The sequence below is a fragment of the Equus quagga genome, chromosome 10, assembly GCF_021613505.1.
Source record: "Equus quagga isolate Etosha38 chromosome 10, UCLA_HA_Equagga_1.0, whole genome shotgun sequence".
NCBI lineage: Eukaryota > Metazoa > Chordata > Mammalia > Perissodactyla > Equidae > Equus > Equus quagga.
In genome coordinates this window covers 81751711-81773232 of record NC_060276.1, presented here as the reverse complement: position 1 = coordinate 81773232, position 21522 = coordinate 81751711, and the positions used below count along the sequence as shown (strand labels likewise).

The following is a 21522-nucleotide window of genomic DNA, read 5'->3' as shown; positions in this document are numbered from 1 at the left end:
CTACCACACTTTTCCTGGCTCTGCACCTTCCAGACATGCAGGCCTCCTTATCATTACCTCACTTTCCAGGCACATTAAAACTTCAGGGAATTTGATTATGCCATTATTTTTGCTTGAAATACTTTTCTCACAGGGAGTCATGGTTATCATATTTAATGACATAACTAATTCCATTATTCAGTACTTAATATCTTCCACACACACTAAACTGTTGATTCTCTAAGGGAAAGAAATTATCCTTTTTGGTTCATTGAAATTTTTCAGTCCTGAGCTCCATGGCTGGCATATAGTAGACTTTCAATGAATACCTATGTCCTGAATGAACAAATCAGATTGAATGCAACAGGATAATGGAGTTTTGTTTGTTTGTTTTGAGCCCATACACTTGGAAGGCAACAGCAAAAGTTAACCAGGTAGAGAAAGAAAGAAAAGACACAGAGAGCCAGAACTAGGCAGGAACTTGAACATAGCGTGATCTATTGCAGCTATCAAGTATCCATCTATCCAAACATCCATTGAGTCATCCTCAAGGTAGTGTATCACCTTAATTGATTTTATTATGTTGAACCATCCTCGCATCTTGGGGATAAATCCTACTTGGTCATTGTGTCTGACCCTTTATATGTGCTGTTGATTCCATTTCCTAGTATTTTGTTGAGGATTTCTTCATCTATATTCAAAAGTGATATTGGCCTGTAGTTTTCTTTTCTTATAGTGTCTTTGTCTGGCTTTGGTATCAGGGTAAAGCTGGCCTCACAAACTGAGTTTAGAAGTCTTCCCTTCTCTTCCAACTTTTGGGAGAGTTTGAGAATTATTGGTGTTAATTCTTTAAATGTTTGGTAGAATTTGCGAGTGAAGCCATCTGGTCCTGGGCTTTTTTTGTTGGGAGGTTTTTGATTACTCATTCAATCTCTATACTAATTCAGACTTTTTTTCTTTATGATTTAGTTTTGGTAAATTGTATGTTTCTAGAAATTTATCCATTTCTTCTAGATTAGCCAGTTTGTTATCATATAATTTTTCAAAGTAGTTGCTTATGATCCTTTTCATTTCTGTAGCATTAGTTATAATGTCTCTCCTTTCATATCTGATTTTATTTATCATCTTTCTTAGGTATTCTAGCTAAGGGTTTGTAAATTTTGCTTATCTTTTAAAAAACCCAACTATTGGTTTTAATTTTTTCTGTTGTTTTCCTATTTTGTTTATTTATGCTTTAATCTTTATTATTTCCTTCCTTCTGCTAACTTTGAACTTAACTTGTCCTTCTTTATTTACCTCATTGAGGTGTAAAGTTGGGTTATTTAAAAATGTTCTTCTTTTTTAATGTAGGCATTTATCACTGTAAATTTCCCTCTTAGTAAAACTTTTGTTGCATCCCATAAATTTTGGTATGTTGTGGTTTCATTTTCCTTTGTCTTGAGGCATTTTCTGATTCCATTTTGCATTTCTTCCTTGACCCAATGGTTGTTCAGAAGTGTATTGTTTAATTTCCACATATCTGTGAATTTTACAGTTTTCCTTCTGCTATTGATTTCTAGTTTCATTTCATCATGATCAGGAAAGATACTTGGTATAATTTCAATCTTCTTAAAGGCATTAAGACTTGTGTTGTGACCTAGCATGTGATCTATCCTAGAGAATGTTCTCTGTGTGCTTGAGAAGAATGTGTATTCTGTTGCTATTCGGTGATACGTTCTGTAAATGTTTGTTAGGTCCATTTGGTCTATAGTGTTGTTTAAAACTGCTGTTTCCATATCTTCTGTCTGGATCTTCTTTCCATTATTTAAAGTGGAGTATTGAAGTCTTCCTACTATTATTATGTTACTGTCTATTTCTGCTTTCAGTTGTGTCTTTGTTTGCTTTGTATATTTAGGTGCTCTGATGTTGGGTGCAAATATATTTATAATTATTATATCTTCCTGGTGGATTGTATATCATGTTCTTCTTTGTTTCCTGTGACAATTTTTGACTTAAAGTCTATTTTGCATGATATAAGTATAGCCACTTCTGTACTTTTTCAATTACTATTGGCATGGAATAACTTTTTCTATCTCTTCACTTTAAGCCTATGTGTGTCCTTAAATCTAAACTGAGTTTCCTGCAGACAGCATATAGTTGGGTAGTCTTTTTTATAATCTTTTTTTTAGTCCTGTTTTATCTTATTAAGGTCATGTTTTTAAAATCTGTTCAGTCACTCCATGTCTTTTGATTGTACGGCTTAATCCATTTACATTAAAAGTAATTGTCTTTGTTATTTTGGGTTGCTCTAACAAAGTACTATAAATAAAATGGGTTATAAACAATAGAAATTTCTTTCTTGCTGTCTGGAGGCTAGAAGTTCAAGATCAGGATGTCAGCATGGTCAGTTTGGTGAGAGTCATCTTCCATGTTGCAGACTACCAACTTCTTGTTGTATCCTCATGTGGAGAAAAGAGAGCAAGCTAGTTCTCTGGCCTCTTCTTATAAGGGCACTAAATCACATTCAGGAGGGCTCCACCTTCATGATGTAATTACCCCTCCCAAGGCCTCATCTCCAAACACCATCACACTGGAGAAGAGATTTCAACATATGATTTTTAGGGGGGGCTACAATCAATCTATAATAATAATTATTGAATAGGAAGAATTTATTACACTGTTTTGTTAATTATTTTCTTTGTCTTATAGTTCTTTTGTCTGTCTATTCCTCTCTTGCTGCCTTCCTTTGTGTTTTCTTGATCTTTTTTGTATCGATATGTTTTGATTACTTTCTCTTTTTATTTTGTGTTACCTTTACAGGTGTTTTTTTGTGGTTACCATGGGGCCTACGTAAAATACTTACAGTTATAACAGTCTATTTTTTTTTAAAGATTGGCACCTCAGCTAATATCTGTTGCCAATCTTCTTTTTTTTTCCTTCTTCTTCTTCTCCCCAAAGCCCCCCCAGTACATAGTTGTGTATTCTACTTGCAGGTCATCTGGTTGTGGGACGCCATCTCAGCATGACCTGATGAGCAGTGCTATGTCCGCCCCTAGGAGCCGAACTGGTGAAACCCTGGGCCATCGAAGAAGAGCATGTGAACTTAACCACTCAGCCATGGGGCTGGCCCCATGTAACAGTCCATTTTAATATAGATCACAACTTAATTTCAATCACACTAAAAAACCCTAAGCTCAAACTCCACCCACACACTTTATGTTATTGTTGGTACAATTTATATCTATTCATATTATATATCTTTTCACATTTTTTTAGTTATAGTTAATTTTAATACTTTTATCTTTTAACTTTTATGTAGAATTAAAAGTGATTTACCCACCACCATTACAGTAGTACAGTTTTCTGTATTTGTCTATATGTTTACTTTTACCAACAAGTTTCACACTTTCTTATGTTAACATGCTGTTTAGTGTCCTTTTGTTTCAACTTGAATAACTCCCTTTAACAATTCTTGTAAGGCAGGTCTGGTGGTGATGAACTCTCTGAACTTTTGTTTGTCTGGGAAAGTATTTCTCCTTCATTTTTGAAGGACAGTTTTATGGGTATAGTATTCTTGGTTGGTAGGTTTGTTTTTCTCTTAGCGCTTTGAATATATCATCCCACTCCTATTCTGTAAAGTTTCTGCTGAAAATTCCACTGACAGTCTTATAGATTTTTGCCTTGCTTGTGACAAGTCGTATTTCTCTTGCTGCTTTCAAAATTCTGTCTTTGTCTTTTGACAATTTAATTATGATGTATGTCAGTGTGAATTTCTTTAGATTCAGATATTTTGGTATTACTGGGACTTCTTGGATCCAGAAGTTCATCTTCTTTCCATGATTGTTGAAGTTTTCAGTCATTATTTCTTTAAGTATGGTTTATGGTCCTTTCTCTCTCTCTTCTTCTGGGAAATTCATAGCACATAGATTGGTTTGCTTTACGGTGTCACATACATCTTTCTGAGTTATTTCCAATGGCTTGTCTTCAAGACCATTGATCCTTTCTTCTGCTTGATCTAAGGCTGCTATTGAACCCCTCCAGTGAATTTTTCTTTTCACTTATTGTGTTCTTGGATTCATAATTTCTGCTTTATATATTTTTATCTCTGTCGAAATTCTCACTTTGTCCCTGCACAATTCTCTTGACTCTAGTGAGCATCTTTATGACAGTCATTTTGAATTCTCTTTGAGATAAACCATACAACTCCATTTCATTAGGGTTGCTTTATGGAGATTTATTTTGTTGCTTTGTTTGGAACAATTTTGCCTCATTTTTTTTGACTCTATGTATTGGTGTCTGTGCATTAGACAAAGCAGGTTCTCTTCCAGTCTACACAAATTGGCCTCAGTGGGAGAAGACTCCACCAAATCAAGCCAGTCAGAGATTTTGGGTGTCTCTACAAACTCTTTCCCTCCCTAGGTGGAAGCTGAGAGCTAAGATTTTTCATCCATTTGCTCTGTGTTGAGTTGTGGGGAGTATATATGGCATTTGCCAGCCCAAGCTGCCATCTCTGTTCTCCCTCAGATGGCCAGACTGTGTCAGACTCATTAGAGCTCTAAGACTGGCAAATCAGATACCAGTTCTTTGGGAAGGCCCAGAGAAGTTGAGGAATTGGACAGACAGATCATCTCTTTGCCTCCTCAGTGGGAAGCTGAATGCTGGGACTTTTGTCTGTTCACTCTGTGAATGGATGAGAATCTGTGGTGGGTACCAGTCTAAACCATCATCTTTGTTCTCTCTCAGATGGCTAGACTGTGCCAGAACTGCCAGAGCTCCAAGACTGCCAAGACAGAAGCCAGTTCTCTGGGGATCCCCCTCAGAAAAGTTGCAGCATTGGATGCATGAACCAATCCCTCCATCCCTGAGGAGAAGCTGAAAGTCAGAGGGTCTCTTTCTGATTGTATGCTGCTATGCCCAGTGCAGTTATTCCAGCAAGAGGGCATTCCAAATCTTTTCCAGCTTCTGCGAAACTGGTTTTGCATTTGTCCAGGGTACAGGAGCTCTTAATTAGTTTCTGCATTTCTCACAAAGGGAATTTGTCTGTAAATTGTTGCTAAATTGGTGTGTTTGTCAGGGGAAGGAGGATCCAGGGCTTCATACTTCACTCTTACTGACATCGCTTTCCTTAATTTCATTGATTTCTGCTTTAACGTTTATCATTTATTTTTGTCTGCTTGCTTTAGGCGTATATTGCTAAGGTGAAAGCTCAGATTATTGATTTTGCATCTTTTTTCTCTTCTAATAGCTGCAGTCAGTGCTATGAATTTCCCTCTAAACACTGCTTTTACTGTATCCCATAAATTTTATGAGTTGGTTTTTCATTTTCATTTAGTTTAAAATATTTTAAAGTTCTCTTTAGACTTCCTATTTGGTCCATGTGTTATTTAGACATGTGTTTTTTAACCTTCAAGTACATTGGGATTTTCCAGCTATCCTTCTGTCATTAATTCCACTGTGATATGAGAACATACTTTGTCTATTTCCTGTTATTTTATATTTTTTAAAGTGTGTTTTATGGCCCAGAATGTGATCTATCTTGGTAATGTTCCATGTGAGCTTGAGGAGAATGTGTATTTTGTGGTTGTAAGATGAAATGTTCTATAATTGTCAATTAGATCCAACTGGTTGGTGATCCTGTTGAGATCATCAATGTACTTACTGATTTGCTGCCTGCTGGATCTGTCAATTACTGATAGAGTAGTATTGAAGTCTCCAACTGTAATAGTGGAGTCATCTATTTCTTTACATAGGTCTATCAGTTTTGGCATCACTTACTTTGATGTTTTGTTGTCAGGCACATATAAATTAAGGATTGTTATGTCTTCTTGGAAAATTAATCTGCTTATCATTATGTAATGCCCTTCTTTTTCCTTGAAAATTTCCTTGCTCTGAAGTCTGATTTGTCTGAAATGAATATAGTTAATACAGGCACGTCTTAATTAGTATTAGCATGGTGTATCTGTCTTCATTCCTTTACTTTTTTATTGATAAATAATTGATACATAACATTCTATAAGTTTAAGGTGTATGATGTGTTTATTTGATATATTTATATATTAAAATATGATTAACACTATAGTGTTAGCTAACACTTCTATCATGTCACATAACTATCATTTATTTTTTGCTGTGAGAACATTTAAGATCTAGTCTCTTAGCAACGTTGAGTATTTTTGGTTATAACCACTATGCTGTGCATTAGATCTCCAGAACCTATTCATCTTCTAGTTGCAAGTTGGTATACATTAACAACATCTCTCCAATTCCTCCAGCCCCCAGCTCCTGGTAACCAGCATTCTACACTATGTTGCTACAAATTTGGCTTTTTTAGACTCCACATATAAGTGATATCATACAGTATTTGTTTTTCTCTGCCTGATTTATCTCACTTAGCATAATGCCTTGAAGGTCCATCCTTGTTGACACAAATGGTAGGATTTCCTTCTTCTTCATGGCTAAATAATATTCCTTTGTATATATATATACACCACAATTTCTTTACTTATTCACCACTGACAGAAACTTAGGTTGTTTCCACATCTTGGCTATTGTGAATAATGCTGCAATAAACATGGGAGTGCAGATATCTTTTTGATATTCTGTTTTTATTTCCTTTGGATATATATCCAGAAGTGGCACTTCTGGATTGTATGGTAGCTGTATTTTTAATTTTTTGAGGAAATTCCATACTGTTTTCCATAATGGCTATACCAATTTACACTCCCAGCAACAGTGCACTAGAGTTTCCTCTTCTCTACATCCTTGCTAAAACTTATCTTTTGTCTTTTTGATGATAGCCAGTCTAACAGGCTTAAGTTATTTCTCATTGTGGATTTGATTTGCATTTCTCTGATGATTAGTGAGGTTGAGCATCTTTTCAGGTACCTGTTGGCCATTTGGATGTCTTCTCTAGAAAAATGTCTATTTGTTTTCTCTGCTCATTTTTACATTTGATTGTTCGTTTTCTGTTATTCAGTTGTATGAGTTCTTTATATATTTAAGATAGTAACTCCTAATCCAATATATTCTTTGCAAATAGTTCCACCCATTCTGTAGGTTACATTTTTATTTTTTTGATTGGTTTGCTCTGCAGAAGCATTTAAGTTTGATGTAGTTCCACTTGTTGATTTTGGGTTTTTTTGAGGAAGATTTGCCCTGAGCTAGCATTGGTTTCCAATCCTCCTCTTTTTTTGCTTAAGGAAGATTGTTCCTGAGCTAACATCCATGCCAATCTTCCTCTAATTTGTATGTGGGATGCCTCCACAGCATGGCTGATGAGTGGAGTTTGTCTGCACCTGGGATCTGAACCTGCCAACTTCGGGCCACCAAAGTGGAGCACATGGAACTTTAACCACTCAGCCACAGGGCTGGCCCATCCACTTGTTGATTTTTGCTTTTGTTGTTTGTACTTCTGGTATCATAGCCAAAAAGATCCTTCCAACACTGATGTCAAGGAGCTTCTTCCTTATGTTTTCTTCTAGGAGTTTTACATTTTTAGGTCTAATATGTAAGTCCTTAATCCATGTTGAGTTAATTTCTGTGAGTGGTGTCAGATAGGGGTCCAATTTCATTTTTCTGCATGTAGTTATGCAGTTTTCCAAACACCAATTGTTGAGACTATCCTTTCTCCATTGAGTATTCTTGGCTCCCTTGTCAAATATTAGTTTATTTCTGGGCTGTTGATTCTGTTTCATTGGTTTATATGCCTATTTTTATGTGAGTACCATACTGTTTTGATTACTATAGCTTTGTAATATAGTTTGAAATCAGGAAGTGTGATGGCTCCAGTTTTGTTCTTCTTTCTCAGGATTGCTTTGGCTATTTGGGGTCTTTTGTAGTTCCAACACAAATTTTAGAATTGTTTTTCCTATTTCTGGGAAAGATGCCATTGCAATTTTGATAGGGATTGCATTGAATTTACAGATGGATTTGGGTAATATGGACATTTTAAAATATTAAATATTTTGGTCCATAAACATAGGATGGCTTTCCATTCATTTGTATCTTCTTTAGTTTCTTTCATCAAAGTCTTGTAGTTTTCACTGTACAGATCTTTCATTTCCTTGGTTAAATTTATTCCTAAGCATTTTATTCTTTTTGATACTATTATAAATGGGATAGTTTTATTTATTACTTTTTCAGATATTTAGCTGTTAGAGTATAGAAATGCAACTGATTATATATGTTGATTTTATATCCTGCAACTTTACTGAATTCATTGATTAGTTCCAACAGTGTTTTGGCTGAGACTTTAGAATTTTCTACCTATGAGATTATATCATCTGCAAACAAAGACAAATTTACTTTTTCCTTTTTGATTTGGAGGCCTTTTAGCTATTTGTCTTACCTAATTGCTCTGGTTAGGACTTCCGGTACTAAGCTGAATTAAGAGCGGTGAGCATAGGGACCCTTGTTTTATTCCTGACCTTACAGGAAAAGCTTTCAACTTTTCAATACTGAGTATCATGTTAGCTGTGGGTTTGTCATATATGGTCTTTATTGTGTTGAGGTATGTTCCTTCTAAATTCATTTTTTAGGGTTTTTATCATGCAAGAATGCTCTATTTTATCAGTTGCTTTTTCTGCATCTATTGAGATGACCATGTGATTTTTATCTTTCATTGTATTATGTGGCATATCACATTTATTGAATTGCATACATTGAACTATCCTTGCATCTCAGGGATAAGTTACACTTTTATGATCCTTTTAATATGTTGGTGACTTTGGTTTGCTAATATTTTGCTAAGAATTTTTGCATCTATAATTATCAGGTATATTATTCCATAGTTTTCTTTTCTTGCAGTGTCCTTAACTGGCTTTGATATCTGGGTAATGCTGGTCTTGTAAAATGAATTTAGGTGTCTTCTTACCTCTTCAATTTTTTTAAAGTGAGAAGTATTGGTGTTAATTCTTCTTTAAATGTTTGATAGAATTCACCAGTAAAACTATGTGGTTCTGGGCATTTCTGTGTTGGAAGATTTTTTATTACTGATTCAATTTCCTTACTCATTATTAGTGTGTTCCAATTTTTTATTTCTCCCTGATTCAATTTTGATAGTCTGTACATTTCTAGGAATTTATCCATTTCTTCTAGGTTATCCAATGTGTTAGCATATAATTGTTCTATGTAGTCTCTTATGATCCTACATATTTCTGTGGTATCAGTTATAATGTCTCCTGTTTTCTTTCTGATTTTATTTATTTGAGCCTTCTCTCTTTTTTTCTTTGTTTGCCTAGCTAATTGTTTGTCAATTTTAGTTAAGTTTTCAATAAACCAGCTCTTAGTTTTGTTTACTTTTTCTGTTTTTTTATGGTCTTTATCTTATTTATTTCCACTCTGATTACTATTATTTCCCTCCTTCTGATAACTTTGGGCTTAGTTTGTTGTTCTTTTTCTAGTTCCTTGAAGTGCAAAGTTAGGTAGCTTATTTGAGATCTTTCTTTTCCCCTAATATATGTATTTATTGCTATAAACTTCCCTCTAAGAACTGCTTTTACAGTATCCCATATATTTTAATATGTTGTGTTTCCATTTCATTGTTTCAAGTTATTTTTTACTTCCCTTTTAATTTATTTTTTGACCCATTGGTTGTTTAAGTGTGTGTTCTTTAGTTTCCACATATTTGTAGATTTCCCAACTTTAATTTTGTTGTTGATTTTTGGCTTCATATCATTGTGGTCAGAAAAGATACTAGGTCTGATTTCAATCTTTTGAAATTTGCTAAGACTTTTTTTGTAGCCTATCATATAATATATCCTGGAGAATATTCTATGTGCTCTTGAAAAGAGTGTGCATTCTGCTCCTGTTGGATGGAATGTTTTATATATGTCTCTTAGGTCCATTTGGTCTAAAATATGGTTCAAGTCCAATGTCTCCTCGTTGATTTTCTGCCTGTATGATCTATCTATTGCTGAAAGTGAGGTACTGAAGACCCCTACTATGACTCTATTGTTGTCTACTTTTCCCATCAGATCTGTTAGTATTTGCTCAATATATTGAGGTGTTCCAATTTGGGGTGCTTATATATTTATAATTGTTATATTTTATTGATGAAATGACCCCTTTAACATTATATAATGACTATCTGTGTCTCATTACTTTTTTGGCTTAAAGTCTATTTGTGTAATATAAGTATAGCTACCCCTGCCTTCTTTTGGTGTCCACTTTGACTGAATATCTTTTTCCATCCGTTCACTTTGAGCCAATGTATGTCCTTAAGTATGAAGTGAGTCTCTTTTAGGCAGCATAAAGTTGGGTCTTGTTTTTTTATCCATCCAGCCACTCTGTGCCTTTTGATTGGAGAACTCAATCCATTTACATTTAGAGTAATTATTGATAGATAAGAACTTCCTAATTGCCATCTTATTAATTGCTTTCTAGCTGTCTTGTAGTTCCATTGCTCCTTTTTTTTTCTCTCTTTCTGCCTACCTTTGTAAATTGGTTATTTTACTTGTTGGTATGCTCTGATTCCCCTCTCTTTATTTTTTTACATCTACTATAAGTTTTGTTTTGTGGTTACCATGAGGCTTACATAAAACATCTTATAGATACAACAGCCCATTTTAAGCTGATAGCAACTTAACTTTGATTGCATAGAAAAGCTCAACCCTTTTGTTCCCTCCTCTTTTACATTTTTGAGGTCACACTTTACCTGTGTTCATATTGTGTATTCATTAGCAAATTATGTAGCTATAGTTATTTTTAATGTTGTTTTGCTTGAATACTATAAATAAGTGACTAACACAGCATCATATTACAGAATTAGAGTTTTCTAAATCTGACTGTATATTTACTTTTACCAGTTTGTTCTATATTTTTGTATGTTTTTATGTTCCTAATTAGTGTCTTTCATTTCAGTTTGAAGAACTCCTTTAAGCGTTTCTTGTAAGGCAGTCGTAGTGGTGATGAACTCCCTCAGCTTTTGTTTTTCTGGGAATGTCTTTATTTTTCTTTCATGTATGAAGGATAACTTTGCTGGATAGAATATTCTTGACTGGCAATTTTTATCTTTCAACATATTGAATATATCATTCCATTCTTTCCTGGCCTGTATGGTTTTTGCTGATAAATACACTGATAGCCCAAAGGGGATTTCTTTGCAGGGTACAATCTTTCTTTCCCTTGCTGCTTATAGAATTCTTTCTTTGTTTTTAGTTTTTGATAGATTTGTTATAATGTGCCTTGGAGAAGGTCATTTGAATTGAGATAATGGGGTGATCTATTAGCTTTATATGGATGTAGAAGTCTCTCCCCAGGTTTGGGAGGTTCTCAGCTATTATTTCTTTTTTTTCAGTACTATTTTATTGAGATAATACTGGTTTATAACATTGTGAAATTTCACGTGTATATCATTATATATCAGTTTCTGTATAGACTGCATTATGCTCACCACCAATAGTCTAATTTTTATCCATCACCATACATATGTGCTGCTTTTCCCCTTTTTCCCACCCACCACCCCCTTCCCCTATGGTAACCACTAATCTGTGCCTTTATCCATGTGTTTACTTCTCTTCCACATATGAGTGAAATCACATGGTGTTTGTCTTTGTCTGGCTTATTTTGCTTAACATAATACCCTCATGGTCCATCCATGTTGTTGCAAATGAGACGATTTTGTCTTTTTTTATAGCTGAGTAGTATTCCATTGTGTGTATATATATATATATATATACACACACCACATCTTTATCTATTCATCAGTTGATGAGCACTTGGTTTGCTTCCATGTCTTGGCTATTGTGAATAATGCTGCAATGAACATAGGGGTGCACAAATGTCTTTGAATGGTTGATTTCCTGTTCTTTGGATAAATACCCCACAGTAGGATAGCTGGATCATATGGTATTTCTATTTTTAATTCTTTGAGAAATCTCCATACTGTTTTCCACAGTGGTAGCACCAGTTTGCATTCCCACCAGCAGTGTATGAGGGTTCCCTTTTCTCCACATCCTTTCCAACATTTGTTATTTTTTTGTCTTGTTAATTGTACCCATTCTGACAGGTATAAGGTGATATCTCATTGTAGTTTTGATTTGCATTTCCCTAATAATTAGTGACATTGAACATCTTTTCATATGCCTGTTGGCCATCTGTATTTCTTCTTTGGAAGAATGTCTGTTTGTATCTTCTGCCCATTTTTTGATTAGGTTGTTTGTTTTTTTGTTATTGAGTTGTATGAGTTCTTTATATATTTTATTTTATTTATTTATTTGAGGAAGATTAGCCCTGAGCTAACTGCTGCCAATCCTCCTCTTTTTGCTGAGGAAGACTGGCCCTGAGCTAACATCCATGCCCATCTTCCTCTACTTTATATGTGGGATGCCTACCACAGCATGGTGTGCCAAGTGGTGCCACGTCCGCACCCGGGATCCAAACTGGTGAACCCCGGGCCCCCAAAGTGGAACGTGTGCACTTAACCATTGCATCACTGGGCCAGCCCCAAGTGCTTTATATATTTTAGCACTTGTCAGATATATGATTTGCAAATATGTTCTCCCAGTTGGTGGATTGTCTTTTCGTTTTGTTCATGGTTTCCTTTGCCTTGAAGAAGATTTTTAGCCTGATGTAGTCCCATTCATTTATTTTTTCCTTTGTTCCCCTTGCCTGAGGAGACATAGTATTTGAAATGATGCTGCTACTACTGATGTCAAAGAGTATACTATCTATATTTTCTTCTAGATGTTTTATTGTTCTAGGTCTTACATCCAAGTCTTTAATCCATTTTGAGTACATTTTTATAGTGAGTGTAAGATAATAGTCTACTTTCATTCCTTTTTTTGTGCGTGAGGAAGATTGGGCCTGAGCTAACATATATCACCAATCTTCCTCTTTTTGCTTAAGGAAGATTGCTGCTGAGATAATATTTGTGCCAACCTTCCTCTATTTTATGTGGGATGCTGCCACAGTGTGGCTTGACAAGTGGTGATAGGTCCACACAGGGATCTGAACCTGCAAACCCTGGGCTGCTGAAGAAGAACACATGAACTTAATCACTAGACCATGAGGCTGGCCCTCTACTTTTATTCTTTTGCATGTGGCTGTCCAGTTTTCCCAACACAGTTTATTGAAGAGACTTTCTCCATTGTATGTTCTTGGCTCCTTTGTCAAAGATTAGCTGTACATAGATGGTGCTTTTATTTCTGTGCTTTCAATTATGGTCCATTGATCTGTGTGTCTGTTTTTGTGACAGTATCATGCTATTTTGTCACTATAGCTTTGTAGTATATTTTGAAGTCAGGGATTGTGATGTCTCCAGCTTTGTTCTTTTTTCTCAGGATTGCTTTTGCTATTTGGGGTCTTTTGTTGTTCCATATAAATTTTAGGATTCTTTGTTCTATTTCTGTGAAGAATGTCATGGGGATTCTGATTGGGATTGCAATGAATCTGTGGATTTCTTTATATAATATGAACATTTTAACTCTGTTAATGTTTCCAATCTGTGAGCATTGAATATCTTTCTGTTTCCTTATCTCTTCTTCAATTTCTTTCAATAATGTCTTATAGTTTTCAGTGTATAGAACTTTCATCTCCTTGGTTAAATTTATACATAGATATTTTATTCTTTTTCTTGCGATTGTAAATGAGATTGTATTCTTGAGTTCTCTTTCTGCAAGTTAGTTATTAGTGTATAGAAATGCAACTCATTTTTGTAAGTTGATTTGGTACCCTGCATCTTTGCTGTAGTTATTGATTTTTTCTAATGGATTTTTTAGGTTTTCATCTGCAAACAGTGAGAGTTTCACTTCTTCCTTTCCAATTTGGATACCTGCTATCTATTTTGCTCATCTAGTTGCTCTGGTCAAAACCTCCAGACTATGTTGAATAGGAGTGATGAGAGCAGGCACCCTTGTCTTTTTTCTTTCTCAGAGGGATCACTATCATTTTTTCACTGTCAAGTATGATGTTGGCTGTGGGTTTGTCATATATGGCCTTTGTTATGTTGAGGTACTTTCCTTCTATACATGTTTTATTGAGACTTGTTATCATAAATGGATGTTAGATGTTGTCAAATGCTTTATCTGCATCTATTGAGATGATCATGTGATTTTTGTTCCTCATTCTGTTACTGTGGTGTATCACATTGATTGATTTGTGGATGTTGAACCATCCCTGCATCCCTGGTATAAATCTCACTTGATCATGGCGTATGATCCTTTTAATGTATTGCTGTATTTGGTTTGCCAATATTTTGTTGAGGATTTTTGCAGATATGTTAATCAGTGATATTGGCCTGTAATTTTCTTTCTTTGCATTGTCCACTTTTGGTTTGGGATCAGGGTGACGTCGGCCTCATAAAATGTATTAGGAAGCATTCTGTCTTCTTCAATTTTGGAATAGTTTGAGAAGGATAGGTAATAAATCTTCTTTGAATGTTTGGTAGAATTCTCCGGAGAAGCCATCAGGTCCTGCACTTTTATTTTTGGGGAGGTTTTTGATTACTGTTTTAATCACTTTACTTGTGATAGGTCTATTCAGATTCTCTATTTCTTCTTGATTTTGTTTTGGGAGGTTATAAGAGTCTAAGATTTTATCCATTTCTTCTAGATTGTCCAATTAGTTGGCATATAGTTTTTCATAGCATTCTCTTATAATCCTTTGTATTTCTGTTATCCATTGTAATTTCTTCTCTTTCATTTCTACTTTTATTTATTTGAGGCTTTACTTTTTTTATCTTAATGAGTCAATTTGGTTTACGTTCTCAAAGAACCAGCTCTTAGTTTCATTAATCCTTTCTACTGTGTTTTTGGTATCAATTTCCCCTATTTCTGCTGTAATTTTTATTATTTCCTCCTTCTCCTGACTTTGGGCTTTGTTTGTTCTTCTTTTTCTAGTTCTTTTAGGTGTAGTTTAAGATTGCTTATTTGAGATTTTTCTTGCTTGTTAACGTGGGCCTTTATTGCTATGAATTTCTCTCTTAGGACCACTTTTGCGGCATCCCATATGAGTTGGTATGGTGTATTTTCATTTTCATTTGTTTCCAGATGTTTTCTGACTTCTCATTTGATTTCTTCATTGATTCAAATGTTTTTCAGCAGCACATTGTTTAGTCTCCGGATATTTGTGACTTTCCCAGTTTATCTTTTTTTTGTGGTTGATTTCTAGTTTTGTAGCATTGTGGTCAGAAAAGATGCTTGATATGATTTCACTCTTCTTAAACTTATTGATGCTTGCCATGTTTCTCAACATACAGTCTATCTTTAAGAACATCCCATGTGCATTTGAGAAGAATGTTTATTCTGCTGTTTTTGGATGGAGTGTTCTCTCTCTCTCTCTCTCTCTCTCTCTCTCTCTCTATATATATATATATATATATATATAGTCTGTTTCGTCTAGTTTTTCATTTAATTCCTCTATTTCCTTGTTGACTTTCTGTCTGGATGATCTATCTATTGATGTAGGTGGAGTGTTGAGGTCTCCTACTAGTATTGTGTTGCTGTTAATTTCTCCTTTTAGGTCTGTTAATAGTTGCTTTATGTACTTTGGTGCTCCTGTGTTAGATGCACATATGTTCATAAGTGTTATTTACTCTGAGTGGAATGTCCCATTTATCATTATATAATGCCCTTCTTTGTCTCTCATTGTTTTTTTCTATCTTGACATCTACTTTGTCTAAGTGTGGGAACACCTGCTTTCTTTTGCTTGCCATTTCCTTGGAATGTCACCTTCTAGTCCTTCACTCTGAGCCTATGTTTGTCTCTATAGCTGAGATGTGCTTCCTGGAGGCAGCATATTGTTGGATCTTGTTTTTTAATTCATCCGGCTACTCTGTGTCTTTTGATTGAAGAATTCAATCCGTTTACCTTTAGAGTGATTATTGATATATGAGGGCTTAAAACTTACATTTTATCTCTTGTTTTATGGTTGTTCTATATTTGCCTTGTTTCCCTTCCCTTGTATTTCTGACTGTCATTTCAGTTTGGTAGTTTTCTAGTGTCCTCTTTATTTATGCTGTGGTTCTATTCTAATTCTTTGTTTAGCGCTTACCATGAGGTTTGTACAAAAGATCTCATTGATGAGATAGTCCATTTTCTGATAGTCTCTTATCTCCATTAGCCTAAGTGGGTTGCATCTCTTTCCTCTCTTCCCCTTCTGAGTTATTGTTGTCACAAATTATTCTTTTTTGTGTTGTGAGTTTGTTACTAAATTGAGGTGTTTATAATTATTTGATGCTTTCCTTCCCTTTATCTTTTACGTTATAATGAAGTGTTTGCTAACCTGTTTTGCTGCAGAGCTGCAATTTTCTGATTTTGTCTGTCTATTTATCTCTTTGCTCATAGCTTTGTAAACCTTTGTCTTTTTGTTTCAGGTAGGAGGGCTTCCTTCATCATTTCTTATAAGGGAGGTCTAGTGGCAATGAACTCCTTCAGCTTTTGTTTATCCAAGAAAGCTTTTGTTTCTTTGTTGTATCTGAAGGATAGTTTCACTGGATAGAGTATTCTTGGCTCAAAGTTTTTATCTTTCAGTATTTTGAATATATCATTCCAGTCTCACCTACGTGTAAGGTTTCTGCTGAAAAGTCAGCTGATAGCTTTATGGGATTTCCTTTGTGTGTCACTTGTTGCCTTTCTCTTGTGGCTTTTAGGATTCTCTCTTTATCTTTAATTATGGACATTTTAATTATAATGTGTCTTGGTGTGAGCCTCTTTGGGTTTTTCTTGTTTGGTGCTCTCTGTGCTTCCTGTACCTGGATGTCTGTTGCCTTCCTTAAGTTAGGAAAGTTTTCAGCTTTTATTTATTCATTTAGATTCTCTGCCCCTTTGTCTCTCTCTTCTTCTGGGACACCTATAACACAAATGTTAGTGCACTTGATGTTGTCCCAGAGTTCCTTTAGACTCTTCTCATTCTTTTTCATTCTTTTTTCTTTTATCTGTTCAGCTTGGATGATTTCCTGTAGTCTTTCATCCAGCTCGCTAATCTGTTCTTCTGTATGATCTACTCTGCTGTTGAATCCCTCTAGTGAATTTTTCATTTCCAGTATTGTAGTCTTCATTTCTGATTGGTTCTTTTTATATTTTCCAATTCTTTGTTGACATTCTCACTGAGTTCATCCATTCTTCCCCAAGATCAGTGAGCATCTTTACAGCTCTTTTTTTAAAACTTTTTGTCAGGTAGATTATTTCTGTTTCCTTTATTTCTTTTTCTGGGGTTTTGTCCTGTTCCCTTGCTTGGAATGTATTCCTTTTCCTCATCATTTTGCCTCTTTCTCTGTGCTTATATTATGTATTAGGTGGGTCAGGTATGTCTCCTGATCTTGGAGAGTTGGCCTTATGTAGGAGATGCCTTTTTGGGCCCAGCAATGTGCTTCCCTCTCAACACCAGTTCCAAATTTTCCAGGAGTGACCCCTGTGTGGGCTACATGTGTCCTTCTATTGTGACAGGTTGCTCTTGCTGCAGGTGCTCAAGGAGGCTAGGCTGCTTTTGTGTTGCTGTTTTCCATTTGACATAACAATCACCTCCTCCAATCTTTACTATTTGCCTTTAGGGGGAAGATATTTTTGTTTGTTCTGCCTATCTGTGACTTTCTCCAAGCTTGTATGAATACACCTGCTCCACGCTTCTTGACCTCTCTTATGGCAGAATTCTTAAGCTTGGATATCTTCTCTTGATCTTACAACTCACCATGCTGGCTGCTGGAAACCTCTCTTTTGTTTTCCAGAAGGTGGTGCTACCGTTCAAATTTATGGTATCTCTCTTGCCACACAGACCTCAGCCTGTTTTCTGAGCACATTCTATGTCTAATAGAGCTTGCTCTTGCTGCCAAACTCAGGAGCACACACAAGGAGCTGGCTGCAGAGTAGGGGAGGTGTGGGTTTAATACTCCAAGTTTTGGGGGTGCCCATGGGCCAGATGTGAGGATCCTTGGGTGAGGTTTCCCCAAGGGATCATTTTTGGGCTTCCTGCTGGAGTTCCAAATGCAGTCAGTAAGAACTGCATCCCTTTAATGCCCCCTGATTCTTTTTCTTTTTCTTTTTATTGAGGTCTCTTTGGTTTACGACATTATATAAATTTCAGGTGTACATCATTATATGTTGACTTCTGCATAGTCTGCATCATGTTCACCACCAAAAGTCTAGCTGCCATCCATAACCATACACTTGTGCCTCTTTACTCTTTTTGCCTTCCCCCAACCCCCTTCCTCTGTGGTAACCCCCACTCTGGTCTCCATATCTATGTGTTTGCTTATCTTGTACACATGAATGAAGTCATACAGTAATTGTCTTTCTCTATATGACATTTTATTTAGTATAATGCCCTCAAGTTCCATCCATGTTGTCACAAATGGCAAGATTTCATCTTTTTTATGGCTGAGTAGTAATCCATTGTATATATATATATCACATCTTGTTTATTTGTTTATTGTTAATGGGCACTTAGGTTGTTTCCAAGCCTTGGCTATTGTGAATAATGTTGAAATGAACACAGTGGTGCATATATCTTTTCAAAATAGTGTTTTTGTGTTCTTTGGATAAATACCCAGAAGTGGAATAGCTGAATCATATGGTATTTCTATTTTGAATTTCTTTTTCCTAAGGAAGATTAGCCATAGCTAACATCTGCACCAATCTTCCTCCCCCCCCCCCCCCCCCTTTATATGTGGGTCACCACCAAAGCATGGCTGACGAGAGATGTAGGTCTGCACCCAGGATCCAAATCCACAAACTCGGGCTGCCAAAGTGGAGCACACTGAACTTAACCACTCTGTCATGGGATCAGCCCCACTATTTTTAATTTTTTGAGGAATCTCCATACTGTTTTCTATAGTGGCTGCACCAATTTACATTCCCACCAGCAATGCTGGTGGCTTCTGATTTTCTTATCTGCCTCTTTTTCACACACCTCCCTTCTCCCAGTCATGGAAGTCCTGCTTAAATACTCTGGGTACTGCAGGAGAGAAACAGGTTTCTGCAGCAGTGTCCTGCATAGCTGGGGAAGCCAGGCACTCACTCACTACTCAGTCTTTCCCCCATGGAAGAGGTTGCCTCTGGCTATTTCAGCCCCATGTTACTCTGTCTTGAGGGAGGGGCAGTACTGGCAAATTTCCTCTTACTTCTCCAATGCATCCAAACTTGTATTTTCTTTTTGCTCCAATGGAATGCTGGAATCTCTCCTCAGGAATCCCGGCCTTCTATAAAAGTTCTCTCATCTCTGGGTGTCTCTCTAAATCAGCACTCACCAGGAATTCTCCAGCCACAGTTTAAAAGGGCTGGGGCCAGGTTCCTGGCCCTGATGATTCCACAGACGATACTAAGGTCTCTCTGCCTATTACTGGATGCACAGGTGGGCAAGACTCTTTCTGGGTCCCTTGGCCTATGGTGCTGGGTCTCACAACTTCCACAGAAGCACTTTTGCTTGTGAATGGATGTTAAGTTTTAGTTATTAAAAGGGGGACAAAAAGGAGGGATGTCTTATGCTACCGTGATGCCGATCTCCAATCCCTTTACTTTTAATCTATCTTTGTCTTTGCATTAAAAGTAAGTTTCTTGTAGACATCACACAGTTGGATCTTGTTTTTTCTTATCTAATTGGATAGTTTCTGTCTTTTAATTGGTGTATTTAGACTGTTGGCATTTAGAATGATGATCGATGTAATTCTTTTTTTTTTTTTTTGGAGGAAGATTAGCCCTGAGCTAACTGCTGCCAATCCTTCTCTTTTTGCTGAGGAAGACTGGCCCTGAGCTAACATCCATGTCCATCTTCCTCTACTTTATATGTGGGACGCCTACCACTGCATGGCTTTTGCCAAGTGGTGCCATGTTCACACCCAGGATCAGAACCAGCGAACCCCGGGCTGCTGAAAAGGAATGTGTGAACTTAACCACTGCGCCACCAGGCTGGCCTCTGATGTAATTATTGATGTCTACTGTATTCGTTACTACTTTCTATTCCTTGCCCTCATTCTCTTTTTTCCAGCTTTATTAAAGACACTTCTTATAAACAATCATGGTATTTCAGGCAGATGATGGGCAGACAATCATTAGTAGTATACAACAACTTTCAAACTCCCTTCTTCAATGGACTACCAAAATTAGAAAGCCACTATAAAACCCAATGAAGTCCTCATTTGACACTCCGAACAGGGAAAGTTTAGAGTGATGGTTAACATTTCACATTTAGCATGTTGTTTAACAACTTTTCACAAGCCGACTTTGACTTTCAGGAAACGAAATGAAAATGGGAGAATTATCAATCTGAAGTAAGAGGAACTTTGCCAGCACTTCCCCTCCCTTAAGACAGAATAGCATGGGGCTGAAATAATCAGAGGCAACCTCTTCCTTGGGGGAAAGGAAGAGTAGTGAGTGAGTGCCTGGCTTCCTCAGCTGTGCAATCTAAAAAAGGAGAGGCTGCTCATTTGAGGGATGCCATCTCAATGGTGACACTGGAAAGTCCAGATTACCTGACATATTTGTAAACAATTTTTTTGGGTCAGGTGCCAACAGGTCTCTGAGTTTAAGGGAGTCAAGTCTATGATGAAGATGGAGAGGAAGAAGAGGACTTAAAAACAAATCTTCATTTTTCCACACCACAAGGCATTTGTGCCAAGGTGGCCAATTTGTGTCAACATCAAAGAATCCTTCCTTCTGGGAACTAAAAGGAAGTCTCTCAAAACTAGAAAGGAAAGATGTTTTTCCCTGATGTCAGTCCAGCTTCAGAGACATTTTATTAGTGACATATGCCCTTCCTCAAAAAACAACAAAGTGTTCTGTACGCTAATAACATAGCTCAAAAAAAGGTAAAACAAAATCCTACATTTTTATAAAACCTGATAAAAATAGTATTTCAAACTCTAAAGTCACCAGAAATATATAGTTATCAAAAATGCACACATTTTATTTGGCATCTCCAGCACCTTCAGCTTTCTGTGCCTGGTCTGTTTTTGCATCTCCATTTTCTGCAGGGTTGTTCCCATCCTTGCTAGCATTAGCTTTTCCTTTTTTCCCTTTGGGTACCTTCTTTCCTTTCTTTGAAGGGGCTTTTCTAGCTTTATTAAAGATACTTTTCATAAACAATCATGGTATTTCAGACAGGTCATGAGCAGACAATCATTAGTAGTATACAACGACTTTCAAACTCCCTTCTTTAATGGACTACCAAAATTAGGAAGCCACTATAAAACCCAGTGAAGTCTGGGTTCTGGCTTTGGAGAAGAAGGTTCAGCAGATAACATTGTGAATCTTCTCTGTGGTTCATTCTTCATGTTGGCTGTATCTCCTTTAGCATTCTTCTCAGCTTTTCTTTTGGGCATGGTGGCAACAGTAGTGGGACATAGGTGCTGGACACAGTGGTGCAGTGGTGCATGGGCTTTGGTCAGTCTGGGGGTGTTCTTGCCTCTTCTTCACACTGCTCCTCCTTGCTCTCATTCTTCATTTCTTTTACTGTATTTCATTCTTTTTCTACCTTCTCTGGTTTTTTTGGGGTGTTTTGGGGTTTTTTGTGAGGAAGATTCACTCTGAGCTAATATCTACTGCCAATCTACCTCTTCTTTCGCTTGAGGAAGATTAGCCCTGAAGTAACATCTGTGCCAATCTTCCTCTATTTCGTATGTGGGTCACCACCACA

The 21522-nt window shown here is 36.5% G+C and overlaps 1 protein-coding gene across 1 annotated transcript; it reads right to left on the bottom strand.

The window, feature by feature from the left end:
* Positions 1 to 20792: 20792 nt before the first annotated feature.
* On the bottom strand, positions 20793 to 21208 carry LOC124246192 (non-histone chromosomal protein HMG-17-like). Its single transcript, XM_046674182.1, has 2 exons — positions 21088 to 21208; positions 20793 to 20944 (listed from the first exon to the last, which is right to left on the bottom strand). The coding sequence occupies exons 1-2, from the start codon at positions 21206 to 21208 to the stop codon at positions 20793 to 20795; spliced, it is 273 nt and encodes a 90-aa protein (XP_046530138.1).
* Positions 21209 to 21522: the final 314 nt, after the last annotated feature.